Source organism: Puma concolor, chromosome A3 (assembly GCF_028749965.1).
Source record: "Puma concolor isolate L17-30 chromosome A3, mPumCon1.1.hap2, whole genome shotgun sequence".
Lineage (NCBI taxonomy): Eukaryota > Metazoa > Chordata > Mammalia > Carnivora > Felidae > Puma > Puma concolor.
The window spans coordinates 126,315,476-126,336,057 of record NC_141669.1 but is presented as its reverse complement, the minus strand read 5'-3'; the positions used below and the strand labels follow the sequence as shown (position 1 = coordinate 126,336,057).

General features: G+C 56.6%; 1 protein-coding gene across 4 annotated transcripts; it reads left to right on the top strand.

Annotated features, from left to right (window-relative positions):
* Positions 1-1,296: 1,296 nt before the first annotated feature.
* On the top strand, positions 1,297-20,488 carry ZNF335 (zinc finger protein 335). Of its 4 annotated transcripts, none has more exons than XM_086702359.1 (28): positions 1,297-1,595; positions 2,273-2,523; positions 3,818-4,058; positions 4,896-4,973; positions 5,223-5,522; positions 5,629-5,769; positions 6,624-6,770; positions 8,066-8,318; positions 8,403-8,580; positions 9,551-9,663; positions 10,735-10,753; positions 10,883-10,999; positions 11,083-11,159; positions 11,238-11,398; positions 12,115-12,347; positions 13,263-13,356; positions 13,461-13,555; positions 16,165-16,424; positions 17,257-17,368; positions 17,466-17,840; positions 18,640-18,782; positions 18,862-19,016; positions 19,107-19,210; positions 19,308-19,385; positions 19,585-19,668; positions 19,753-19,818; positions 19,902-19,983; positions 20,070-20,488. In XM_086702359.1, exons 2-28 carry the CDS (start codon positions 2,323-2,325, stop codon positions 20,195-20,197), a joined length of 4,035 nt encoding a protein of 1,344 aa, XP_086558485.1. In that variant the 5' UTR covers positions 1,297-1,595; positions 2,273-2,322; the 3' UTR covers positions 20,198-20,488. The 4 variants fall into 4 exon arrangements, with proteins under 4 accessions (XP_086558485.1, XP_086558483.1, XP_025788119.1 ...); XM_086702357.1 differs by having other exon boundaries at positions 5,623-5,769; XM_025932334.2 differs by having other exon boundaries at positions 1,299-1,595; positions 5,626-5,769.
* Positions 20,489-20,582: the final 94 nt, after the last annotated feature.

Genomic DNA, 20,582 nt, shown 5'->3' with positions numbered 1-20,582 from the left:
TAATGGAAGGACTCTGACATGCTGTTTCCAACGTGACCTTGGGCCGTGAGCTTTCTGTCTTGGGCCTTGGGCTCCTCAGTTCTGTTCCATGATGAGGTTGTTGCCTTTTATTTACATCATGATATTCTGCAATCTTGTGATTTGGTGCCAAAGACCAAGGAAGGTTAGGGTTGAGCCTTAGTTGGGCTGGGGATGGAATGGTGCTGTGGGACTAGTCCTGAGTACCCCCAACATCCTTGGCAGAGGTGACTTGTCAGAGGCAGGATATACCCTAGTGGCAAGTGGTGGGGGTTGGGGGTGGCTCTACAGAGCTGAGAAATCAGGTCCTCATGGGAAACCTGCTCAGGGAGTGCAGAACCAACCTGTCATCATCCATGTCGGCCCAGCTTTCCGGGGCTGCTCTGGGGGCCTGATCCTGCTGGATGGGAGGTAGGAGGTGACGAGGGGACCTAGGCCATCCAGAGGCCTCATGCTTTATTACCCCTCGCAAAGCCTGCTCCTAGTAAAGGACCAGGGAAACCCCCTCATAACTCAAGTACACACAGATTTTAACAACTCAAAGCACCTTTGCCCTTTTAAAGTTTTTTTTGTTTTTTTGTGTTTTTTTTTTTTTAATAGGAGTTTTTTGAGATTCTTCCTCTCCCACCCCATTTGTGTTTTTCAATTGAGGAAAGTAGCGCAACGCAGAATTAGGGACAAAGGAGAGCACCCGGCTTAAACAAAAAGTAGGGCCGAAGGTGGCATTTGCAGTATCAGGAGAAAGGGGCCTACCTGAAGGGCTGTAGACCTTTAAATACACCTACACAGGTCTACACTGAGCAGACGAGGGTTGTGGAGGAGGTCTCGACCTCCATCTCTATTAATGCAACAAATACGTAAACAAAGTTCACTAAGGGCCGCGCTTTGATTCCCTCCATTTTCCCGCATGCAGCCATCCGGCCTTGCCTCCCGAGTGCCTTGTTGTGATTTTGGACCAGCCACTTACAATCTCCCGACCCGTACAGTTTCCCCATCTGGACAAGGATTATATGCTCCCCTCCTCCCAGGACATATCAAACCTAATCGGGAAGGATTCGATTAGGCTCGATAAGAGCGTTAAGTCATCGGTCACGAGCCAGGCGAAATGACTAATGATGTCTACTCCTCTCCCGCCAAGTTAAAACCTCCCGGTGGCCCACACTCTCAGGATTGGTTCCGGGAGGGGCGTGGCCAAGTCACTGAAAGCCACGCCCCCAGACGTGGGGCAGCCTTCGCCGCGCCCAACCCTGTGGCCCAGGGAAGGGACCCAGCAATGACGTCTCATAACCACTCCCAATGTAACCCTCCGCCAAGCGAGAAAGTAGTCCCCAGCCCATAGCGGACTCCGTCACCCATACTTGGCGACATATAAAATCCTAGACTCTCTCCGGACTGGACTATGGTTCTGAGGCCTCAGGGCGACCTTCCGACACACCGGAAAGCTGTCTTTCTCTGGGTCGGCGTAGGAAGTAGTTCCGGCCTACGGTGGGCCGATGGGTCCCTCCGCAGCGGGGGAAAGAGGATGGCGACCTCGTCGATGCCGGAGTCGGAAAGAAGCACGGCTACGAAAGCGTCAGGTGAGCGTCTGGTAGAGTCAGGTCGCCCCACTGCACCCTGCCGCGAAGTGGGGCCAGAATACGGGGATAGCCGGCGGCGAGCTCCCGGGCCGGCGGGGCTGTCCGAACAGGGCCCCGGGGTCCCAGGCCCTTTAGTCGCTCTCGCACTTGCCTGAGCGGAAACCCGGCGCCGCCGCAAGATGGCGTCGGGCCTGGAGCGCAGGCAGCGCCGGGGACAGCCCCGAGTCGCCAGGCCCCGGGACCGTCGCTGTCAGCCCCCTCCGCATGGGAACCAGGGGAGGGGGGGAGCGAGCCACTGACCCAGGGGGCCTGCGGGCTGTACCACCGACCCTGCACCCGGGGGGACTCGGGGGGCCGAAGGGCTGAACCACTGAGCCCGGACAGGGCTCTTAGAGCGAACCACGCTGCAGGAATCATGGAGGGGAGACGAGGAGGGTCAAGATTACCGGCCACTGACCATCCTCCTGGGGCTGGGGAAAGGCTCTAGACTGGGAGGCCAGGCTTCTCGGTCCTGTTTTCCCAAAGCTCCTGTCTCTGTACACGAGAAAGCCCCTCCCCGTCGGGGACTCCGTCATTGCACCTGCGAAATGGGCACACGGGTGCAGCTGGGTGGGCCGTGGTTGCCGGGGCCGGGAAGGAGGCCCACCTGTTCCAGCCCGGGTCACCTCTTCTGGCAGAGTGAAGGATCCAGACCCTGCGAGTCCCTGTCAGGCGGCCCCCCGAGCCGATGGAGGAGAACGAAGTGGAGAGCAGTAGCGACGCGGCCCCTGGGCCTGGCCGGCCCGAGGAGCCCTCTGAGAGCGGCTTGGGCGTGGGCACGTCTGAAGCCGTGTCGGCCGACAGCAGCGACGCCGCGGCCGCCCCGGGGCCGACTGAGGCCGACGACTCTGGCGTGGGGCAGAGCTCCGACCGCGGCAGCAGCTCTCTGGTATGGACCGTGCTGGCCGGCGTGGGTGGAGGCAGGGACCGCAGGCAGCATGCCTAGCAGCCAAGGGCAGCAGTCAGAAAGGCTGGCTTGTAACTAATATTTGGTTTTGGTTTACTGTGTGTCAGGCACCATGCCAAGCCCCTAACATGGATTTTCTCATTTAAGCCTCATACCTTGTAAGGCATATCACTCTTTTCCACATCTTACAGGGCCCAGAGAGCAAGCCGACAGAGCCAAGGTTCAAATCTAAGCAGTGGCCTTACCCATTCCACTCTCTTCCTTCTTTGAGATGCAGGTGTCCTGGTTCAAGTCTTACCTCTACCTCCGATTCACTGGGAGACCTCTTTGAGCCTCATTCTTCTGTCTGTAAAATGGAGCAGGAATGCCTGCCTCATAGAGAATACTCTTGGAAATGCTTTGTAAAACTGTCTCCTTCTGGCTCTGCCATTCCTGGCTTTGTGATCTTGGACATGCTACCCCACTTCTAGCTCTCAGTTTTCTCATCTGTAGAGTGGGAATGATAAATACATATGCCTCAATAGGGCTTTTGTGAGGATTAAATGAATTAGCATATACAGAGCAATAGAAACAGTGCTCAGCACACAGTAAGCACTCAGTAAATATTAGCCATTACCATTGTTATTATCTGCAAGATAATGATTTCCAGGACATCACATTGTGGAGCTGCACGATGATGGACCCCATTATGGGGTCCAGGATTTCATTAATTCAGCAGAGATGGGCCTACCGTGTGCCCAGCTTGTGCTGGACCCGGGGGATACAGCAGGACACAAGACAGATGTGAGCCCGGCCTTAATGGAAAGTACCGTCTGACCTAGAACATATTACTCTAGAGTGAACCATAACGGAGGGGACACAGACAACTGCGGCACTGAGGACAGAAGGGTCCTACTCTGGCCTTGGGGGTCAGGGTTAACTTCCTAGAAGAGGTACCAAGTAAATGGTGGTGAGAAGGCTGGGCAGGAATTAGCCATGGTGCAACGCTGGGAAGCATTTCAGACAGAGGAAATAGCTAATTCAAAGGCCCAGTGAAAATAGCTCTGCCTGGTTGTTGTGTGGGTGTGGGGATTATGGGGCCTCTTACCTGACCAGAGCCAGGGACCCTGAGATTTGTTCTTGTGTGGCTCTGTGACTGGAGGGCTTCTGCTGGTCCTTTGTGGGGCTGACAGCGTGGATGCCTCTACTCACCGTGGCCAAGGAGCTCTATCTAGTGGGTGGCAACTGGCCCTGCTCCATCCGTGGCTCCTAAAATCCCCTGTTTCCAATCACCCAGGAGGAAGTATCTGAGAGCAGCTCCAGCACAGACCCCCTGCCCCACGGCTACCTCCCTGATTCCTCTTCTGTGTCCCGTGGGCCAGTGGAGGGAGTGACAGGCGGCCCCCCAGCACTGGTGCACTCCAGCGCTCTCCCAGACGCCAACATGCTGGTGTCCGACTGCACGGCTTCTTCCTCGGACCTGGGCTCAGCCATTGACAAGATCATCGAGTCCACCATCGGGCCAGACCTAATCCCAAGTGAGTCAGGCAGAGGGCAGTAACAGCTGACCCACAGGGGTCTTCCTGTGGGGTCCAGCAGAACCAACCATGCAAACTTGGACACATAACCCTGCCACTCTAAGCGTATGATGGGGGAATGGTAGCCTCTGTCTCGTAGTGGTAAGTGAGGTGAGGATTTAATAAGACAGTTCAGTGTAGTGCCTGGCATGGGCATGTGATAAACACTCAATAAATATAGAAATAATAATACCTAATTTGTACTGGAGTTCGTTCCAAGCACTTTACATATGGTAGCTCATTAATCCTCCCAGTGACCCCCAAAAAGCTGGATGCTATTATCATCCTCACAGTCGAGATGAGAGTTTTGACGTACAGAGGACCCACTGCAACCAGCAGGTGTTGGGCCATGGGCTCAGACGGTCTGACTCCAGATTCTGTACTCGTGATTGACCACACTGTACCTTCTGTTGTTAATGGTGTAAAGGCCACAGTCTTCAGATGGTCCTGGGGTGGTGTGGAAAGCCAACCCTGATAAAGTGGTGCAGGGGCTAGGCCTTGACCTTGGAGAGGTTTGGAGACAGGAAGGGAGACTCTCCAGGTTTAGTGGTCAGAGGTGGGGCAGCCGGGGTAGCCATGGCATCTGTGTGACCGTAGGCCAGCTCCTGGGCCAGTGTGTCATGCACACTAGACCTCCCAACAGTCCTGTTCTGGGTGGGGGCGTGGACAGGGGCAGGGCACAGATGAGGCTCAGGGGGGCAATGCAGCTGGTTCATAGTTGCATGGGTGACAGAATGAATATGGGCGGTGACAGTTGTCATTGTCAGCTGGGAATCCCCTCCCCCCATCTCTGCCCAGGCTGCATCACCGTAACCAGTGCTGAGGATGGCGGAACCGAGACTGCCCGGTACCTGATCCTGCAGGGCCCGGACGATGGTGAGACCCCAGGCAGCAGACCCAGGGCGCCCTGCAGGGGGCGAGGGAGTTGGAGAGGGAGGCTCCGCCACACACTCACTGTGTGATCCTAGCAGGTCGTCCTCTGCTCTGGGCCCTAGTTTCCCCACTGCCACTCTGGTGGGGGGTTGGGTTCTAGGATCCCTGGGCCTGCCTGGGAGGGACAGCTGTTGCTCATGGCCAACCTTCCCCTCCACCCCCCTGCCCTCCGACTCTCTCACCCACCCACAGGTGCCCCAATGGCTTCACCGATGTCCAGTTCCACCTTGGCCCACAGCCTGGCAGCCATCGAGGCCCTGGCTGACGGCCCCACGTCCACATGCCTAGAGCCCCCCGAGGAGGCACGGGGGAGGCCCAGCTCCCCAGCACAGCCGCCCCCAAGCTCTGGTACCGAGGAGCCAGACCTGCAGAGCCTGGAGGCCATGATGGAAGTGGTGGTGGTACAGCAGTTCAAGTGCAAGATGTGCCAGTACCGGAGCAGCACCAAGGCCACGCTGCTTCGCCACATGCGGGAGCGGCACTTCCGACCAGGTGCGTTGACGGCGGCCTGCCTGGCTGGGGCTGTGCGGGTGGCGGGGGGTGGGGGGTGCCGCCAGCCAGACGTGGCAAGCTTCTCTTCTCTTCACAGCAGCAGCAGCAGCAGCAGCAACCGCAGCCGGTAAGAAGGGGCGTCTGGTAAGGAAGTGGGGTACCTCTGCCAAGACCCCAGACGAAGAGGGGCCAGAGGAGGAAGATGATGATGACATTGTCGACGCTGGTGCCATTGACGACCTAGAGGGTAGGCCACCTTAGCTCCCAGGAGTGCCATCCCCATCCCCATCCCCATCCCCATCTACAAATACCGAATTCCCTCTGGCCCACATGGAGGACTGGGAAAGAGGAATTGGTACACATGTGTGCCTCTGGTATAAAACAGAGGAGTTGGGGCTCTGGGGTCAGGACCTCTGTGTGCGGTTGTGGAGACTGCACACTGAAAAAGAGCACCACCTTTAAGAGGGCCACGTTCACATTTGTCCAACAGAAATAGAATAAGCTGCATATGAACTTCTTACATAGCTTTGTAGCTATGTTTTAAAAAGGTAAACAAAAAGATAAAATTAAGCTTTATCAGAATTATCAGTGGGTTGTTTTACTTTGCATTTTTATACTAGTCTTCTGAAAGCCAGTGTGTATTTTACACTTAATTATCTGTTACTGAAAAAAAAAAATAATGTGTTAGTGTAGACAAGGCACAAGTTCTCGGTCGTTGCATATGGCCAGTGGCTCCTGCACTGGATAGCATAGTCGTCACAGTTTGTAGACTTCATTGTTTATTTCAGTTATCTTCTAACAATGGCTATGACGTGTCTTAAGAAACGGGCACCTTTTTCTAATTTTCATAGTGGAGCGCTGCCTGAGTTGGCGGTAGGAGTCAGGAAAGGTGCAGAGAAAGGGGCTTGGAGAGAGGCACTCATAGTCAGCTAGTGGGAGGCCAGGAGGGCTTTTTGGAGGGAGGCATCACTGGTTGATAGGCTTGAAGGAGGAGTAGGCAGGGATGGGAAGTGGGCCTCTTCCTAGGGAAGTTGGGCCAGGGATTAGGGCTGAAAGGGCGGGTCCGGCACTGATGCCCACCTTTGCTTGCGGCCCCCACAGAGGACAGTGACTACAATCCGGCCGAGGATGAGCCCCGGGGCCGGCAGCTACGGCCCCAGCGCCCTACTCCCAGTACCCCAAGACCCCGAAGGAGACCTGGCCGGCCTCGGAAGCTGCCTCGCCTGGAGACCGCAGACCTCTCAGATGGTGAGAGTTGGTCACGTTGGGGCCGTGTGGGGGGCTGAGGGATGGCCTCCTTCCCTGCTTGCTTCTGTGGAGCCCTGGGAACTGAGGGTGCCACTCAGGGCAGCACATATCAAGTCAGGGTGACCTGAAGGCTGCCTCATAAAGGGACGGCCCTCCAAGACCAAGCTTGAGAAACCCCGATAAGCAATATATCAGCTTTGTGACAGGGCCTCTCGGTGGTAAGATGTTGGAGCGCGGGAGAAGTTTAAATCTTTATACTTGAACTAAGAAGATAAGTTATAAGTGTGATTACTGAAATGAGAACAAGTCTGAGGGCTGAAGCTGTGTCCAAGAAACACTGGCTTGGAGCATTACAGGCTGGGGACCAGAAAGCACGATCATGGCCATGAATGGCTCCACCACCTACTGGCTGTGTGACTCAGAGTGTGTTATTTTGCCTCTCGAATCCCCTGTTCCCTTGTTAGGAATGGAGGTGATAGCATCTGGCTTTTCGGGATCGCTTTAAGGGGTAAACATGCACACACAAAAACACATGATAACTGTTTTTGTATGTGCTGTATAGGGGAGATTGTTACACATTTTCAGTGTCTTTTTTAAGAATAGCGTTTTATTAAGGTCTGTATGGGAAGGCACACACATCCTAAGTGCAAGGCTTAGGGAATTTTCACAAGATGAATGCGCCTGTGTAGCTGAGCATCCCAATCAAGAAGCAGGATGTTGCCAGCATTGTCTATGTCACTTTTAATTTTTAAAACATTGCATTGGAATACAATGGATGTTTTTGAATAGGTAGCACATTCAGACTGTTCAGACTTCAAAAGGTTAGGAGTGTGTGCAGTGATGCTCTGTCTTCTCTCTTCCTCCCATCTGCCCTCCAGCCACCCGGCCTCCCTAAAGAAAGCCAATGTTAAAGTACTGCTGTCGTTCCCAGACTCTAGAAAGTTCCCATGAGGTCACTAGAGCAGCACTTATCGTCTCCATCTGACAGATGGGAAAATGAGACTCAGAGAGGCGCGAGGAGGCACCGAAGTCTGGTGTCAGAGCTGAGCTGGCACGCGGGTCTCTTGACGGGGAGGTCGCCAGCTCTCTTGCTGCTGCCGCAGACCGTCCTGTTTAAGTTGTTCCATCTAGCAGCATGTCAGTTGCAGGAGGGGCCTGCGTCTGTCCCGCGGCCTGACGTGCCCATCAGTGGTCTGTGACAGTGGTTGAAGGAAGTATTTTGGCTGGCCTCTGGCACACCTGTCCACGTCTGTCCTGGTGCGTCCGTGGCTGATTTGCCACCATGTGCACGACAGGTGTGGAAGGAGAGCCTCTAGTGAGTTCCCAGAGCGGACAGAGCCCACCAGAGCCTCAGGACCCCGAGGCACCCAGCTCCTCCGGCCCGGGATGCCTGGTGGCCCTGGGCAAGGCCGATAGGGGCCCCGTGGAACCTGGCGTGAGCCAGTCAGATGCAGAGAACGCAGCCCCCTCTGGCCAGGATGAGCCCGATGCCCCACCCCGCCGCCGGGGCCGACCCTCCAGGCGCTTCCTCGGCAAGAAATACCGCAAGTATGTGGAGCAGAGATGAGGGTAGGGGGAGACAGCCCGGCGGCCCCGGCCCAGCCACACCTCTTCCCAACACCCTCCTGGCAGGTATTATTACAAGTCACCCAAACCGCTCCTGAGGCCCTTCCTGTGCCGCATCTGCGGCTCCCGCTTCCTGTCCCATGAGGACCTGCGCTTCCACGTCAACTCCCATGAGGCCGGGGACCCCCAGCTCTTCAAGTGCCTGCAGTGCAGCTATCGCTCCCGCCGCTGGTCCTCGCTCAAGGTGCGCGGCGGGGAAGGGCAGGCGCGGCACGGGACCAACGTGAAGGTGCCAGGAGGGAGTGGAGTTGACGGGTCGTTCGCTGGCACCTTCTGCCCCTTCGCAGGGCACGTGCCTGGGCCGCTGCCGTGCTGAAGGAGCTGGGGGGGGGAGCCGCGGGCACTTCCGCAGACTGCACGCGGCATAGTGGCGTCGCATCTTCAGGGGGGCTGTTCACGCCGCAGCCAGCACAGACGTGCCTGTTCACCACACGCACTGGCAAATGGCAGGGAGACGGGCTCTCCCTAATTCTGTGTGTTAGAAAGTTTTCCGGTAGGTGGCCGTAAGGTGTCTCCAGAAAGGGGCTCTTTTTTTTATCATTTACCCAAAAGCGCCAGTGGGCTTGCTGTGACCCTGAGCCGTTTTTATCCAGTACCTGGGCCTGGCAGGCAGGCACGCTCGGGTTCCAGGCTTGCGCAGCCTGGAGAGACTGTAGGTATCAATAGTGCCATTTTAGTGACCCAGGAAACCGTGGCTTGGCCGAAGTGAGGCAGAGAATTGGCCGCTGTGGGGAGTGGGGGCCACCTGAAGCACAGCTGGTCAAAGCCCCCGTGCTTTCTGCACGTGGTAGTTCCTCCCCAGACAGCGCCCCGTGACCTGGAAGTTGTTCTCTGGAGCCCTACCGGGGCTGGGTTGTGCCAGAGTACGCTGGGGCCGTGCCGCTTGGGTTTGGCTCCAAGCTCCACTGTTCACAGGGTCACTGTGGGACCCCAGCACGTCCCTTCCCTGTGAGCCTCAGTTTCTGCCTCTGTCAGATGGTGAGCTGGCACAGGGCCTGGTGCCAAGTAGGTGCCCGTGTTGGGGAGAGTCCCCAGCCCTCACAGGCTCCGGCCCTTCCTGCACTCGTTCTGGGAGCAGCTCTGAGGCTGTGGGCACAGGTTGGGGGGGAGGGGGAGGCCAGCCCCAGCCCACTGTCCTCTTGCCTCTGTCCTAGGAGCACATGTTTAATCACGTGGGCAGTAAGCCCTACAAGTGTGGCGAATGCAGCTATGCCAGCGTCTACCGGAAGGACGTGGCCCGGCACGCAGCCGTGCACAGCCGAGACCGGTCAGTGTGCGTGGGTGGGGTGGGCCAGGGCAGGAAGCAGAGGCCCGGCGTGACCACATTCCCCCTTTACTGAGCACCTGCTCTGGGCCACACTATTCACAGCACGTCACAGACCTGCGAAAGATAAGGCCGTTCATCCCAGCTCATGTGGCTCAGAGCAGTAGCAGGGCCTGAAGGGTTCTTGTTCCGTCTCTTCCCTGCTATGAGCTTTGTAAGATGGGGACAGTCATTGTTGAGGGGATTAAAGGAGCTCAGTAAATGATCTAAAGATCTTGCAGACTCCCGACTCTCAGCACTGACAGAGCAGACATGGGACAGATGGGTGGAGGAAAATCCTTAGGGGCCCTGTGATTGCTCACTACGTTGTCGTTAGATCTACAGCTTTGGGAAGGAGTTCACTCTGGTTAGGATGGTACGTGAGCAGAGGTCGGATACAGGATTTCAGGAGAAAAGTGACTTTCAAATTGTGCTTGTGGGAAAGGCTGTTCTCCATGATGCTAATGGGTTTTCTTAAGGGGAGAGCGGAAGTAAGGTTAGGGACACCAGGTTGAACACGTGCTTCGCCAGCTCTTTTCTTTTTTTTTAAATTTTTTTTTTTTTTTCAACTTTTATTTATTTTTTTTGGGACAGAGAGAGACAGAGCATGAACGGGGGAGGGGCAGAGAGAGAGGGAGACACAGAATCGGAAACAGGCTCCAGGCTCTGAGCCATCAGCCCAGAGCCTGACGCGGGGCTCGAACTCACGGACCGCGAGATCGTGACCCGGCTGAAGTCGGACGCTTAACCAACTGCGCCACCCAGGCGCTCCCGCCAGCTCTTTTCTACAGGACTTCTCAGGGCCTTTAAAATGCACGTGTATTTTGTGACAGGAAGAAGGCACCATTCTAGAATTTGTTTACAGCGTGCCTCTTAGCATTTCCTAGCAAACTCCACTTGGGGAAGCCCTATTCTGAGAGAAGGGCTTGGCTGGGCAGAAGGGACACTCGGGGCTGAGACGGTCCGGTCAATGTGAGAGAGTTTGTGGTGGGGTTGGGGAAGCAGTGGTCTAACCCCTATGCCTTTCTCCCTCAGGAAGAAGAGGCCAGATCCGGTGAGTCTGGGGCCTGGCCCGGGAAGGGAGCCTGCTTGAGGGCTGCTTATCAGGTGGGGGCAAGAGGTGAGGTCTCCCCCTCTCTCCTCCCCTTCTCTCTTCATCTGGTCCTGTCTTGTCCCTTCCCAGACTCCGAAGCTGAGCTCCTTCCCGTGCCCTGTGTGTGGCCGTGTGTACCCCATGCAGAAGAGACTCACACAGCACATGAAGACACACAGCACTGAGAAGCCCCACATGTGTGACAAGGTGGGTGGGGCCAAGGGCTGGGGGCAGGGGCTCAGGGTCTCCCTGGGCAATCTCCCATCTCTAACTCACCCTACCCCTCACAGTGTGGAAAGTCCTTTAAGAAGCGCTACACCTTTAAGATGCACCTGCTCACACATATCCAGGCTGTCGCCAACCGCAGGTATATCCCTAAGGAGGCCCCTGGGGCTGGAGCACCCCACCCGACCCCACCACTGAGCTTTCCTCCAACCACCTCCAGGTTCAAGTGTGAGTTCTGTGAATTTGTTTGTGAGGACAAGAAGGCACTGCTGAACCACCAGCTGTCCCACGTCAGCGACAAGCCATTCAAATGCAGCTTTTGCCCCTACCGCACCTTCCGAGAGGACTTCCTGCTCTCCCATGTGGCTGTCAAGCACACAGGTCAGGCCAGCCCCACCCTGGCCTGAGGGCAAGTTGGTGAACCCTCCACTTGCCATGCCCCTAGGCGGCAGGCTCTGCTCTGTCCTCTTCCTCCCCCTCCACAGCCAGCCGGGCTTCTCAGGTATCAGGACATCCCCTCTGGGGTGTCACCCGCTCTCCTGGGCTAAGCCAGCTCTTCTCTGTGTGGCCAAGGGCTAACTTGCTATGAGAGGGAGTCAGAGCACCTACCATGTGGTGGTTGCCAAAGTGCCCGTTCTGTTTGTGTCTGGAGCCCTGTCTGTCCTGGGCGCTGGGTGCTGGGGAAGAAGTGTTTCTGGAGGCCCCAGTCTCACACGTGAAGTAGGAGAAGCAGCGTCACATGCTCGGCCTGCAGAACGTGGACAGAACAGTTGGTTCTTTCTCCTCCTCGGCGCGCAGCCCTCTGATGGGCACACTAGAGATGAGACACCGTAGTGGGCCAGATCCCTGTCTACCCGGGAGGGATGGTTCGTAAGAGAAGTGTGTGGTCACCTGACATGAAAATAAGACGCTCCTGGGAAGGCTGGGAGTGCCGGAGGTGGGCCTGGTTCCTCTCTGTCCTGGCCCACCAGAGCGGACAGCGGCATGTGTTGGGAGCGAAGCCCCAGGAGTGAATCCCTCAGAGGGGTCCTTGGGACCACGGAAGGCTTCCCGGAGAGGGTGGGGAAGCCTAAGCGTCCCTTCCCGTGTGCCTGCAGGGGCCAAGCCCTTCGCCTGTGAGTACTGCCATTTCAGCACCCGGCACAAGAAGAACCTCCGCCTGCATGTACGGTGTCGGCACGCAAGCAGCTTCGAGGAGTGGGGGCGGCGCCACCCTGAGGAGCCCCCTTCCCGCCGTCGCCCCTTCTTCTCTCTGCAGCAGATTGAGGAGCTGAAGCAGCAGCACAGCGCGGCCCCCGGGCCACCCGCCAGCTCCCCAGGGCCTCCTGAGGTAAGCTCCGCCAAGCAGGCAGCAGACAGAAGGGGCTGGGGAGCATGGGCCAGGGTGACCGTGTCCTGTCACCCCTCCAGTCCCTGGCATCCTCATTTACACACTGAGGCAACAAAATGGTCCCAGCTTCTCCAGTTGAGCAGATGGGGTCACACACATGTCAGCCCTAAGCTCAGAGTGGGCGTGGCTTTCCAGTGCTAGTAATAGAGCATGGAAATATGAGTTTAATTGTGGCAATAGTTCATTTTTCTCTTGCATAAAAGAAGTCCAAAGGTTAGCAGTTTAGAGCTAGTTTGGCAGCTCTGTGGTCAGTCATCAGGGACCAAGTTCTCTCAATATTTTTTCCCAGCCATCCTAGGCATACGACTTTCATCTTTGTGGTTGCCTCATGGTCCAGTATAGCTGCAGGAGCTCCAGCCTTCTAGCCACATCCCAGGCAAGAAGCAGGAGGAAGGGATGGGAGAAGGGCAGAAAGGAAGCCTGCCATCTCTCCCATCTGTCTTCCTCGTGAACTTAACCGGAAGCTCCTGCTTAGCCACAAGGCCACACTTTACCTAGCTGCAAGGCAGGCCGAGAAGTATAGTCTCATAGCTGAGTATACCACCTACTCTTTTTGTGCCCCAGAAGATGGACCACTGCGATGTGCTGGTAGAACACAGCCTCTAGTGTCAGTCTTGTGTTCAGACCCCAGTTCTGCTACTTACTCGCTGTGGGATCTTAAGCAATCGTTTTCATTTCTCTGAGCCTCGGTCAGTTCATCTGTGGCACCGAGCTGATAAATACCTGGCATTGTAGTTGTGTGAAGGTGAGACAAGCCGGCAGATGTGAAGTGCCTGACACACAGGAGGTGCTTGGTAACCAGTGCTCGAATCTGAGCTGCCCCCTCTCAGGTTTGGCCACATCCCCACCCCGCAGGTTCCCCCAGAGGCAGCACCTTTCCAGGCACCTGAGACCCCCCCACTGCTCTGTTCCGACACCCTTGGTGGCGCCACCATCATCTACCAGCAAGGTGAGCCCTGGGGGAGCGGGGCAGGGGCGGGGCACGTGCTGGGGCTGGAGGAGGGAGAGAGGGGGCCCCGGCCCATCCTAAGACTCAGGTCTCACCCGACCCAGGAGCTGAGGAGTCAACGGCAATGGCCACGCAGACAGCCTTGGATCTGCTGCTGAACATGAGTGCTCAGCGGGAGCTGGGGGGCACAGCCCTGCAGGTGAGCTGCCCAGGGCCGCCACCGCCTCCCCCGTGCCGCCACCTTAGGTGCCCGCTGTGCACTGGACACTGGGAGGGGAGGAGGGTGGTGAGGCAGACATGCCCTGCCCTCGGGGCGTGCCCAGTTAACCGGGAGACAGTCCACTGAAACCCTGTGGGCAAACACAGAGGAGGGGGACCCACTGTGCCAGGGAGGTCAGAGGGGCTTCCACTCAGCTCCAGTCACCAGCGGCCTCTGCCAGGCTGAGCGGTAAGCGCTGCTCTCGTGGCTTCTGGGGTCCTGCTGGTTCAGGTCTCCTAGCTCTGCGGCCGCCCTGTACTGCAGGTCCCGGCCAGCTTCTCATCCAGCCTAGCACCCTCGTTCCGCGACACCCCCTCCCGCGGCCCGGAGGCTCCCAAGGCTCCCTCCCCTCTAGCCTGTCTTAGCCCTGAACCTCATGCCCAGCAGACCCCCTGCCCGCAGCTCATCATCTTCACTTCTGCCGCCTTCTGGCCGCCTGGGGTCACCCTTCCACTACCCCTGCCCTACCCGCACTGCACACCCCACACTCCTCTAAGGTAGGGAGAGGTTTGTTATCGGTCTCCCAGCCTCTCGAAAAGATGTAGAATGTGTGTTGAGATGATAAATTCCAGGAACTGGGAGCAATGATGTGCTTCCAGGGGCTGGAGGGCAGACAGAACTCTGTGGAGGGGGGAGCCTGGTGTTGGGCCTGGGGACCTCCGTAGGGTTTCATTATGCCTTTGGGGGTGTTTGGAAGTTCTACGTTTTTAGTTAGTTAAATCGGTCTTTCATGGTTTTTGCCCTTGATATCATCCCTAGAAAGGCCTGTAATCACCCCAAGATTATATAAACATTTGTATATTCTTCTTAGGGTTTCTTTCTGCTTAGGGTTTCACTTTTTTACACTTAAATCTTTACTCCACCTGGAATTTATTTTTGGTGTATACAGAAAGGTAGGGGACTCGCTTTATTTTTTTTTTTCCCAAAAGTTGTACAGTGTAGTATATCAAATCTTCCCCTGTGGTTGGAAATGTCTGCTTTATCACGTTCTAGATTCCCATATTTATAGGAGCCCATTTCTATACAAGTTCTGTTTTATTGCTGTCTGTTGTTCTCATGCCAGTTTTTTTTTTTTTTTAATCTGATTACAAAAACATATGTTAAACCAAAATGACCATTAGGAAATGTTCTATACAGAAAGTGAAAGTCCTTAACAACCCTCCCCCCCCCCCCCCACCGCCGCCAGCGGCAAATAGGCATTTCTCCAGTTTTGACCATGTACACGCTAACATGGAGACATTGTTTCTAAAAAAGATGGGATCACACAATTCATGCTCATCAACACCTCCACTTCTGCTTGCTCTGGAGTGTGTGAGGCGTGGCCTGGCCGGCACGCAGAGTCCTCTCTGTTACTGTTCCCATTTCACATCCCCAGGCCACTACACCGTAGAGATGCTGTGAGCGCGTTCGGTCCTGTATTGCTTGGGTTTCCAGCTTTTTGTCAATCAGGGCAGTGCTTTAGTGAGATGCTGTGAGCGCGTTCGGTCCTGTATTGCTTGGGTTTCCAGCTTTTTGTCAATCAGGGCAGTGCTTTAGTGCACATTTCAGGTGGTCCTAAAACATTCTTTAGTTGTAAAAAAAGCCTCCTAGAAGTAGAATTGGTGGGTCTGAAGGTGTGAAGCCTCGTAAAAAGACAGTTTATGTGACCACCTCTAGAATTGCGCTCCCTTCCACCCTTGCCAACACTTGGGTATCCCGAGCTTTAGAAATGTCTTCCGCATGGCAGAAGTATGTTTCATGGTTTTGGTTTTTTTTATATATAATTTTATAACCGTAAATGAGTTTGAACTATGTTCGTAGACCATTTTATTTTCTGACTTGTGTCCTGTATCTGTTTTTCTATTGTTGGTGTTTTTAGCGTCACTTTGCAGGAGCTCTTTGCAGATGAGGGAGACTCCCCTTTTCTCGTATTTATTGTTAAATACCCCCTCCCCCCATTTCTTCATTTTCTAATTGCAGTTTATGGTTTGTTTTGCTGTAGGCTTTAGCACCTTTTTGTCATGATTATAGAAAAATCTTCCCACCCCAGGTCATAAAATATCCATCCACGTTTTCTTTTCATATACTTAGAGTTTTATTACATTTCGGTCTTTAATCTATTTGAAGCAGGCTCTGGAGCAAGATGTGAGGTCAAGCTTTTTTCTTCTTAAATGGTTTGCTAGCTGTCCCTTTACCAGGGTTTCTCAATCTTGGCCTTTTGTGCCAGATAGTTCTTCGTTGTGGGGGCTATCCTGTGCGTTGTGGGGTTGTCAGCTGCATCCCTGCAGATAACTCCTAGGTGCCAGGACCACCCCTCTTCCGATTGTGACCACCAAAGAATGTCTCCGGATGTTGCCCGACGCCCAGGGAGGGCAGGGTTGCTCTCCCCGGGTCTTGTTTCTTTGCAGGTGCCAGGCAGGGCTGGGAGAGCCAGGGTGTGTTTTAGATCACACAGTGGGGGTTGTACAAATGAGTGGTGGTGGCACGGGCCCTGGCCAGTGTGGGTGAGCTGTGAGGCCCTGCGTGCCAGCCTCTGTACCTGCTTGTAACACCCTCCGGTTCCCTCACAGGTGGCCGTGGTGAAGTCGGAGGACGTGGAAGCAGAGTTAGCCTCCCCTGGCGAGCAGCCTTCCCCGGCAGGTGCCTCTCCCCAAGTGGTCACCCTCCACGTGGCAGAGCCGGGGAGCAGCCTGGCAGCGGAGAGTCAGCTGGGTGCCCCCGACCTGCCCCAGATCACCCTGGCACCCGGTCCATTTGGTGGGACTGGCTACAGTGTCATCACAGCACCCCCTATGGAGGAGGGGACATCGGCTCCTGGCACACCTTACAGGTGAGACCTGCTGCCCGCAAGACCCCCTTCAGCCATTTATAAGGTATGCTGGGAGGTGCCAGAGAAGGGCTCTGCCTGCTCGAGCTTAGTTGGCAGGAGGCAAAAATCCTAATACATACCATGTGATTAGCCATCGGAGTCTCTCTTATTAGGAGGTTGGAAGCTACTATTTCTTGGTCTCTTAGATGTTCCAGGCACTAGACCTAAACACCTAAACATTTGGTGCACTCACCAAAACCATTCTCGTGAGATCCAGGTGTCCCTCATCTCACAGGTGAGGAAGTAGGCCAGGGACATTGAATAACTTACCTAAGGTCAGATATGTAGTGAGGAGTCGAACTTTGGGTTTCAAAACCATGTGCTCTTTGTTCTGGGTGATCCCTGAACACACCTGGGTGATTCCAGTTCTGACCTCCAGAGCCAGCTCAGGCTCCTTGCCGGCATTGGAGGCCTGACAGCTGCCCTGTGTCCTCCACACCCAGCAAGTTCAGGGCAGAAAGACTGTGTGCTCGCTGCACTCCTGGGCAGCCTAAGAAAGCCCTTAATCCAAGCACCAAAGTACCACAGTGTGTGGCTGGGGTGGAAAGCAGGACCCCTGGGCTGGCGGCAGGCAGCCCAGTCTCCACATCTGCCCTCCACTCTCGGCCGCTGCTTGCCTCCCGCGCTGGCCCGCCCGCTGCCACACTCGGCCAGACCCGGGCTGGAGCGCTGGGCTTCGCTGCCTCACCGCCATCATCCCTCAGTTGATGACTTTCTCGGGGAAGAGGACTCCTGTGGCCTTCCATCCCCTCCTAGAACCCCACCTCCTCCCCCCCCCCCTTGGTGCCCACAGCGAGGAGCCCCCAGGGGAGGCAGCCCAGGCCGTGGTCGTGAGCGACACCCTGAAAGAAGCTGGCACCCACTATATCATGGCAGCCGATGGGACGCAGCTGCACCACATTGAGGTGAGGCTTGGGGTGGCTGACCCCGCCCCCACTCCCCGTCAGTCCCCCCCCCACCCCGATCCTCCCCAGTCCATCACGCTCCCCCATCTGTCTACAGCTGACTGCGGATGGTTCCATCTCCTTCCCGAGTCCGGATTCGCTGGCCCCTGGAGCCAAGTGGCCGCTGCTGCAGTGTGGGGGGCTGCCCAGAGATGGCCCTGAGCCCCCATCTCCAGCCAGGACCCACCGGGTGGGAGACCCCCAGGGCTCTGCCTCCCCACCTCCTACAGCCAGCAAAGCCCCGGGCCTGGTAGTACCCCCCTCGCCGCCACCTGCAGGCACGGCATCATCAAAGAAGTTTTCCTGCAAGATCTGTGCTGAAGCCTTCCCTGGCCGAGCAGAGATGGAGAGTCACAAACGAGCCCACGCCGGGCCTAGTGCCTTCAAGTGCCCCGACTGCCCCTTCAGTGCCCGCCAGTGGCCCGAGGTCCGGGTAGGTGCTGCCCCCTGGTGCTCATTTGGCCACTTGTTTGTGTAACAGACTTTAACTGAACACCGCAAGCCAGGCCCGCTGTCCCTCTCTGGGGTCGGAGAGGACTCTGTGAGGCCTCAGCATTGAGGGAGCTCTGTCTGGTGGGGAAGCAAACCAGACGGTGTGACTAATGCCCCACGGTGTCCCCAGTGTGAACAGAATGCATATGGCGGAGCAGAGACAAACCGGGAACAGGTCGTGTGGACTCGGGGTGCTGGCAACAACCAGGCTGGGCCCGTAGGGACAAAGGCACAGGCACGGCAGCACCAGGCACGTTTAGGGAAACACAAGGCATCTAGAATAGGGAACGCACACGGTACGAGGAAGGTGGTGGAGACAACATGGAGAAGGCGAGGAGGGAGTAGTTCTGGGTAGAAGGCGGGGGTCCCTTTTGAGGAGCACCAGTTTTCACTGCCACCATGCACCAGATCCTCACAGCAGCTCAGTGAGGGGAGCAGGGCCTAGAACCCTAGAACATCAGGGCTGGAGGAGACCTCCAGGGAGGGGTTCCTTCATCTGAAGCTGTACCTTATGTGACATGGCAGTAACCTGAATCGAAGCAGGGACAGGACTTCCTAAGTGACCTAATGGCGGGGCCTGTGACTTTGCCCTCTCTTGGCACACAGCAGCACCAGGTCTTGGTCTGGTTTGTACTTGTCACCCAGTTCTTCCATCTGAGGACAGACTCCCCAACAGTTGTCTCAGTGGGAGGCTGCTTGTCCTCACCTGGCCAGTGCCCCTGACTCTGCTCCTGCTCCAGGCCCACATGGCACAGCACTCGAGCCTGCGGCCCCACCAGTGCAGCCAGTGCAGCTTTGCCTCCAAGAACAAGAAGGACCTGCGGCGACACATGCTGACCCACACCAACGAGAAGCCTTTTGCGTGCCATCTCTGCGGGCAGCGGTGAGGCTGGGGACAGGTGGGTAGGGGCTGCTGGGCACGTGTGACGGGACTGCCCTGAGCCTTCTTCCCTCCCCCACAGTTTCAACCGGAATGGGCATCTCAAGTTCCATATCCAGCGGCTGCACAGTCCTGATGGGAGAAAGGCGGGGACACCTACTGCCCGGACCCCAGGCCGGACCCCCACCCAGACCATCATCCTGAACAGTGATGATGACACGCTGGCCACGCTGCACAGTGAGCCACCCCTGGGAGACCAGGGTGGGTGCTGGGGCACCTCTGGTTTCCCTGGATCCGCTGTGTGAGCACCCTCTCTTCTCTGCCCAGCTGCACTCCAGTCCGGTCATGGGGTCCTGGGGCCAGAGCGGCTACAGCAGGCACTGGGCCAGGAACACATCATTGTCGCCCAAGAGCAGACAGTGACCAATCAGGTGAGAGCCTGGGTTGGGGCCCTGCTGGCAAGTCACAGGCTGGGGTGGGGGCTGGCAAGTCACAAAGCTGAGGTTAGAGCGGACTTCGTCCTGGCAGGAAGAAGCCACCTATATCCAAGAGATCACCACAGCTGATGGCCAGACAGTACAGCATCTGGTTACCTCTGACAACCAGGTGAGCACCTGCTCAGCCAGGAGAGCCCGCCCTGCCCCTCCCCCCAGACTCCACTCTGGGGAGGACCAGTACTTCCCCAACCACTCCTCTCAGGGTCTGTGCGGCTGCCATCGTTGATGATGGGTGACCCTGGCCCCCTGCTCGATCTTCCTGGTTCAGCAGGGCCCCCAGCGCCTGCCTCTTCTCTACCCTTCTCCAGGTACAATACATCATCTCCCAGGACGGAGTCCAGCACCTGCTCCCCCAGGAATATGTCGTGGTTCCAGAGGGCCATCACATCCAGGTGGGCCAGGCCTGGGCAGGGATGGGAAAGAGGGGAGGGGGGGGGACAGCCTCCTCAATCACCAGATCGGCTTCCTCTCTCCAGGTACAGGAAGGCCAGATCACACACATCCAGTATGAACAGGGGGCCCCGTTCCTCCAGGAGTCCCAGGTAGGACCTTTGGGGAATCGTGAGGAGTTGGGGCACAGGCAGTACTCCTCCAAGGCCACATCTCACTGGCTTCTCCCCTCTAGATCCAGTATGTGCCCGTGTCCCCAGGCCAGCAGCTTGTCACACAGGCCCAACTGGAGGCGGCAGCACACTCAGCAGTCACAGGTATGGGGTGGGACCCTGAAAACCATGGGGACCCAGGCCCAGCTTCTGGGGCCTCAGGCTCACCGTCCTTTCCCCTCCCCTGGCAGCGGTGGCCGATGCTGCTATGGCCCAAGCCCAGGGCCTGTTTGGCACCGAAGAGGCAGTGCCTGAACACATCCAACAGCTGCAGCACCAGGGCATCGAGTACGACGTCATCACCCTGACCGATGACTGAGCCCCAAGGGCCCAACGCAGACCGTGGATATTGGGGCCAGCCATATTAGGGGTGGGGGGACCCAGTGGGACTCACCTCCCTGTTCCACCTAGGGTCTCCAGACACTGGGCAGCCAGCATCCTGTCACTCTAAGAGAGCCAGACCTGTGCTGCTGGCTTTAGGGGACAGCCATGGGCCCCAGCCAGGACATGCTGGGTGCCCTAGCCTGCAGGCAGGCTTTAGGGAGAAAAATTTATTTTTGTTTGGATGGACCCACTGGCCCCTCAGTCTCAATAAAGGGACCAGAGTCCAGTCCTGACCATCTTACTTTGTCCGCAAGGACTTGGGAAACAGAGGAAGAGCCTGTCACAGCTCCCAGGAGCTGCCAAGCCCCACAGTGCGGCCT

Excerpts from the sequence above, each read along its gene's own strand:
- ZNF335 (XM_086702357.1), top strand. The coding sequence starts at position 2,323 with ATGGAGGAGAACGAAGTGGAGAGCAGTAGCGACGCGGCCCCTGGGCCT. Across the intron at positions 8,581-9,550 it reads GCCGCTGGTCCTCGCTCAAG|GAGCACATGTTTAATCACGT; the intron begins GTGCGCGGCGGG and ends CCTCTGTCCTAG. Across the intron at positions 19,017-19,106 it reads CACGCTGGCCACGCTGCACA|CTGCACTCCAGTCCGGTCAT; the intron begins GTGAGCCACCCC and ends TTCTCTGCCCAG.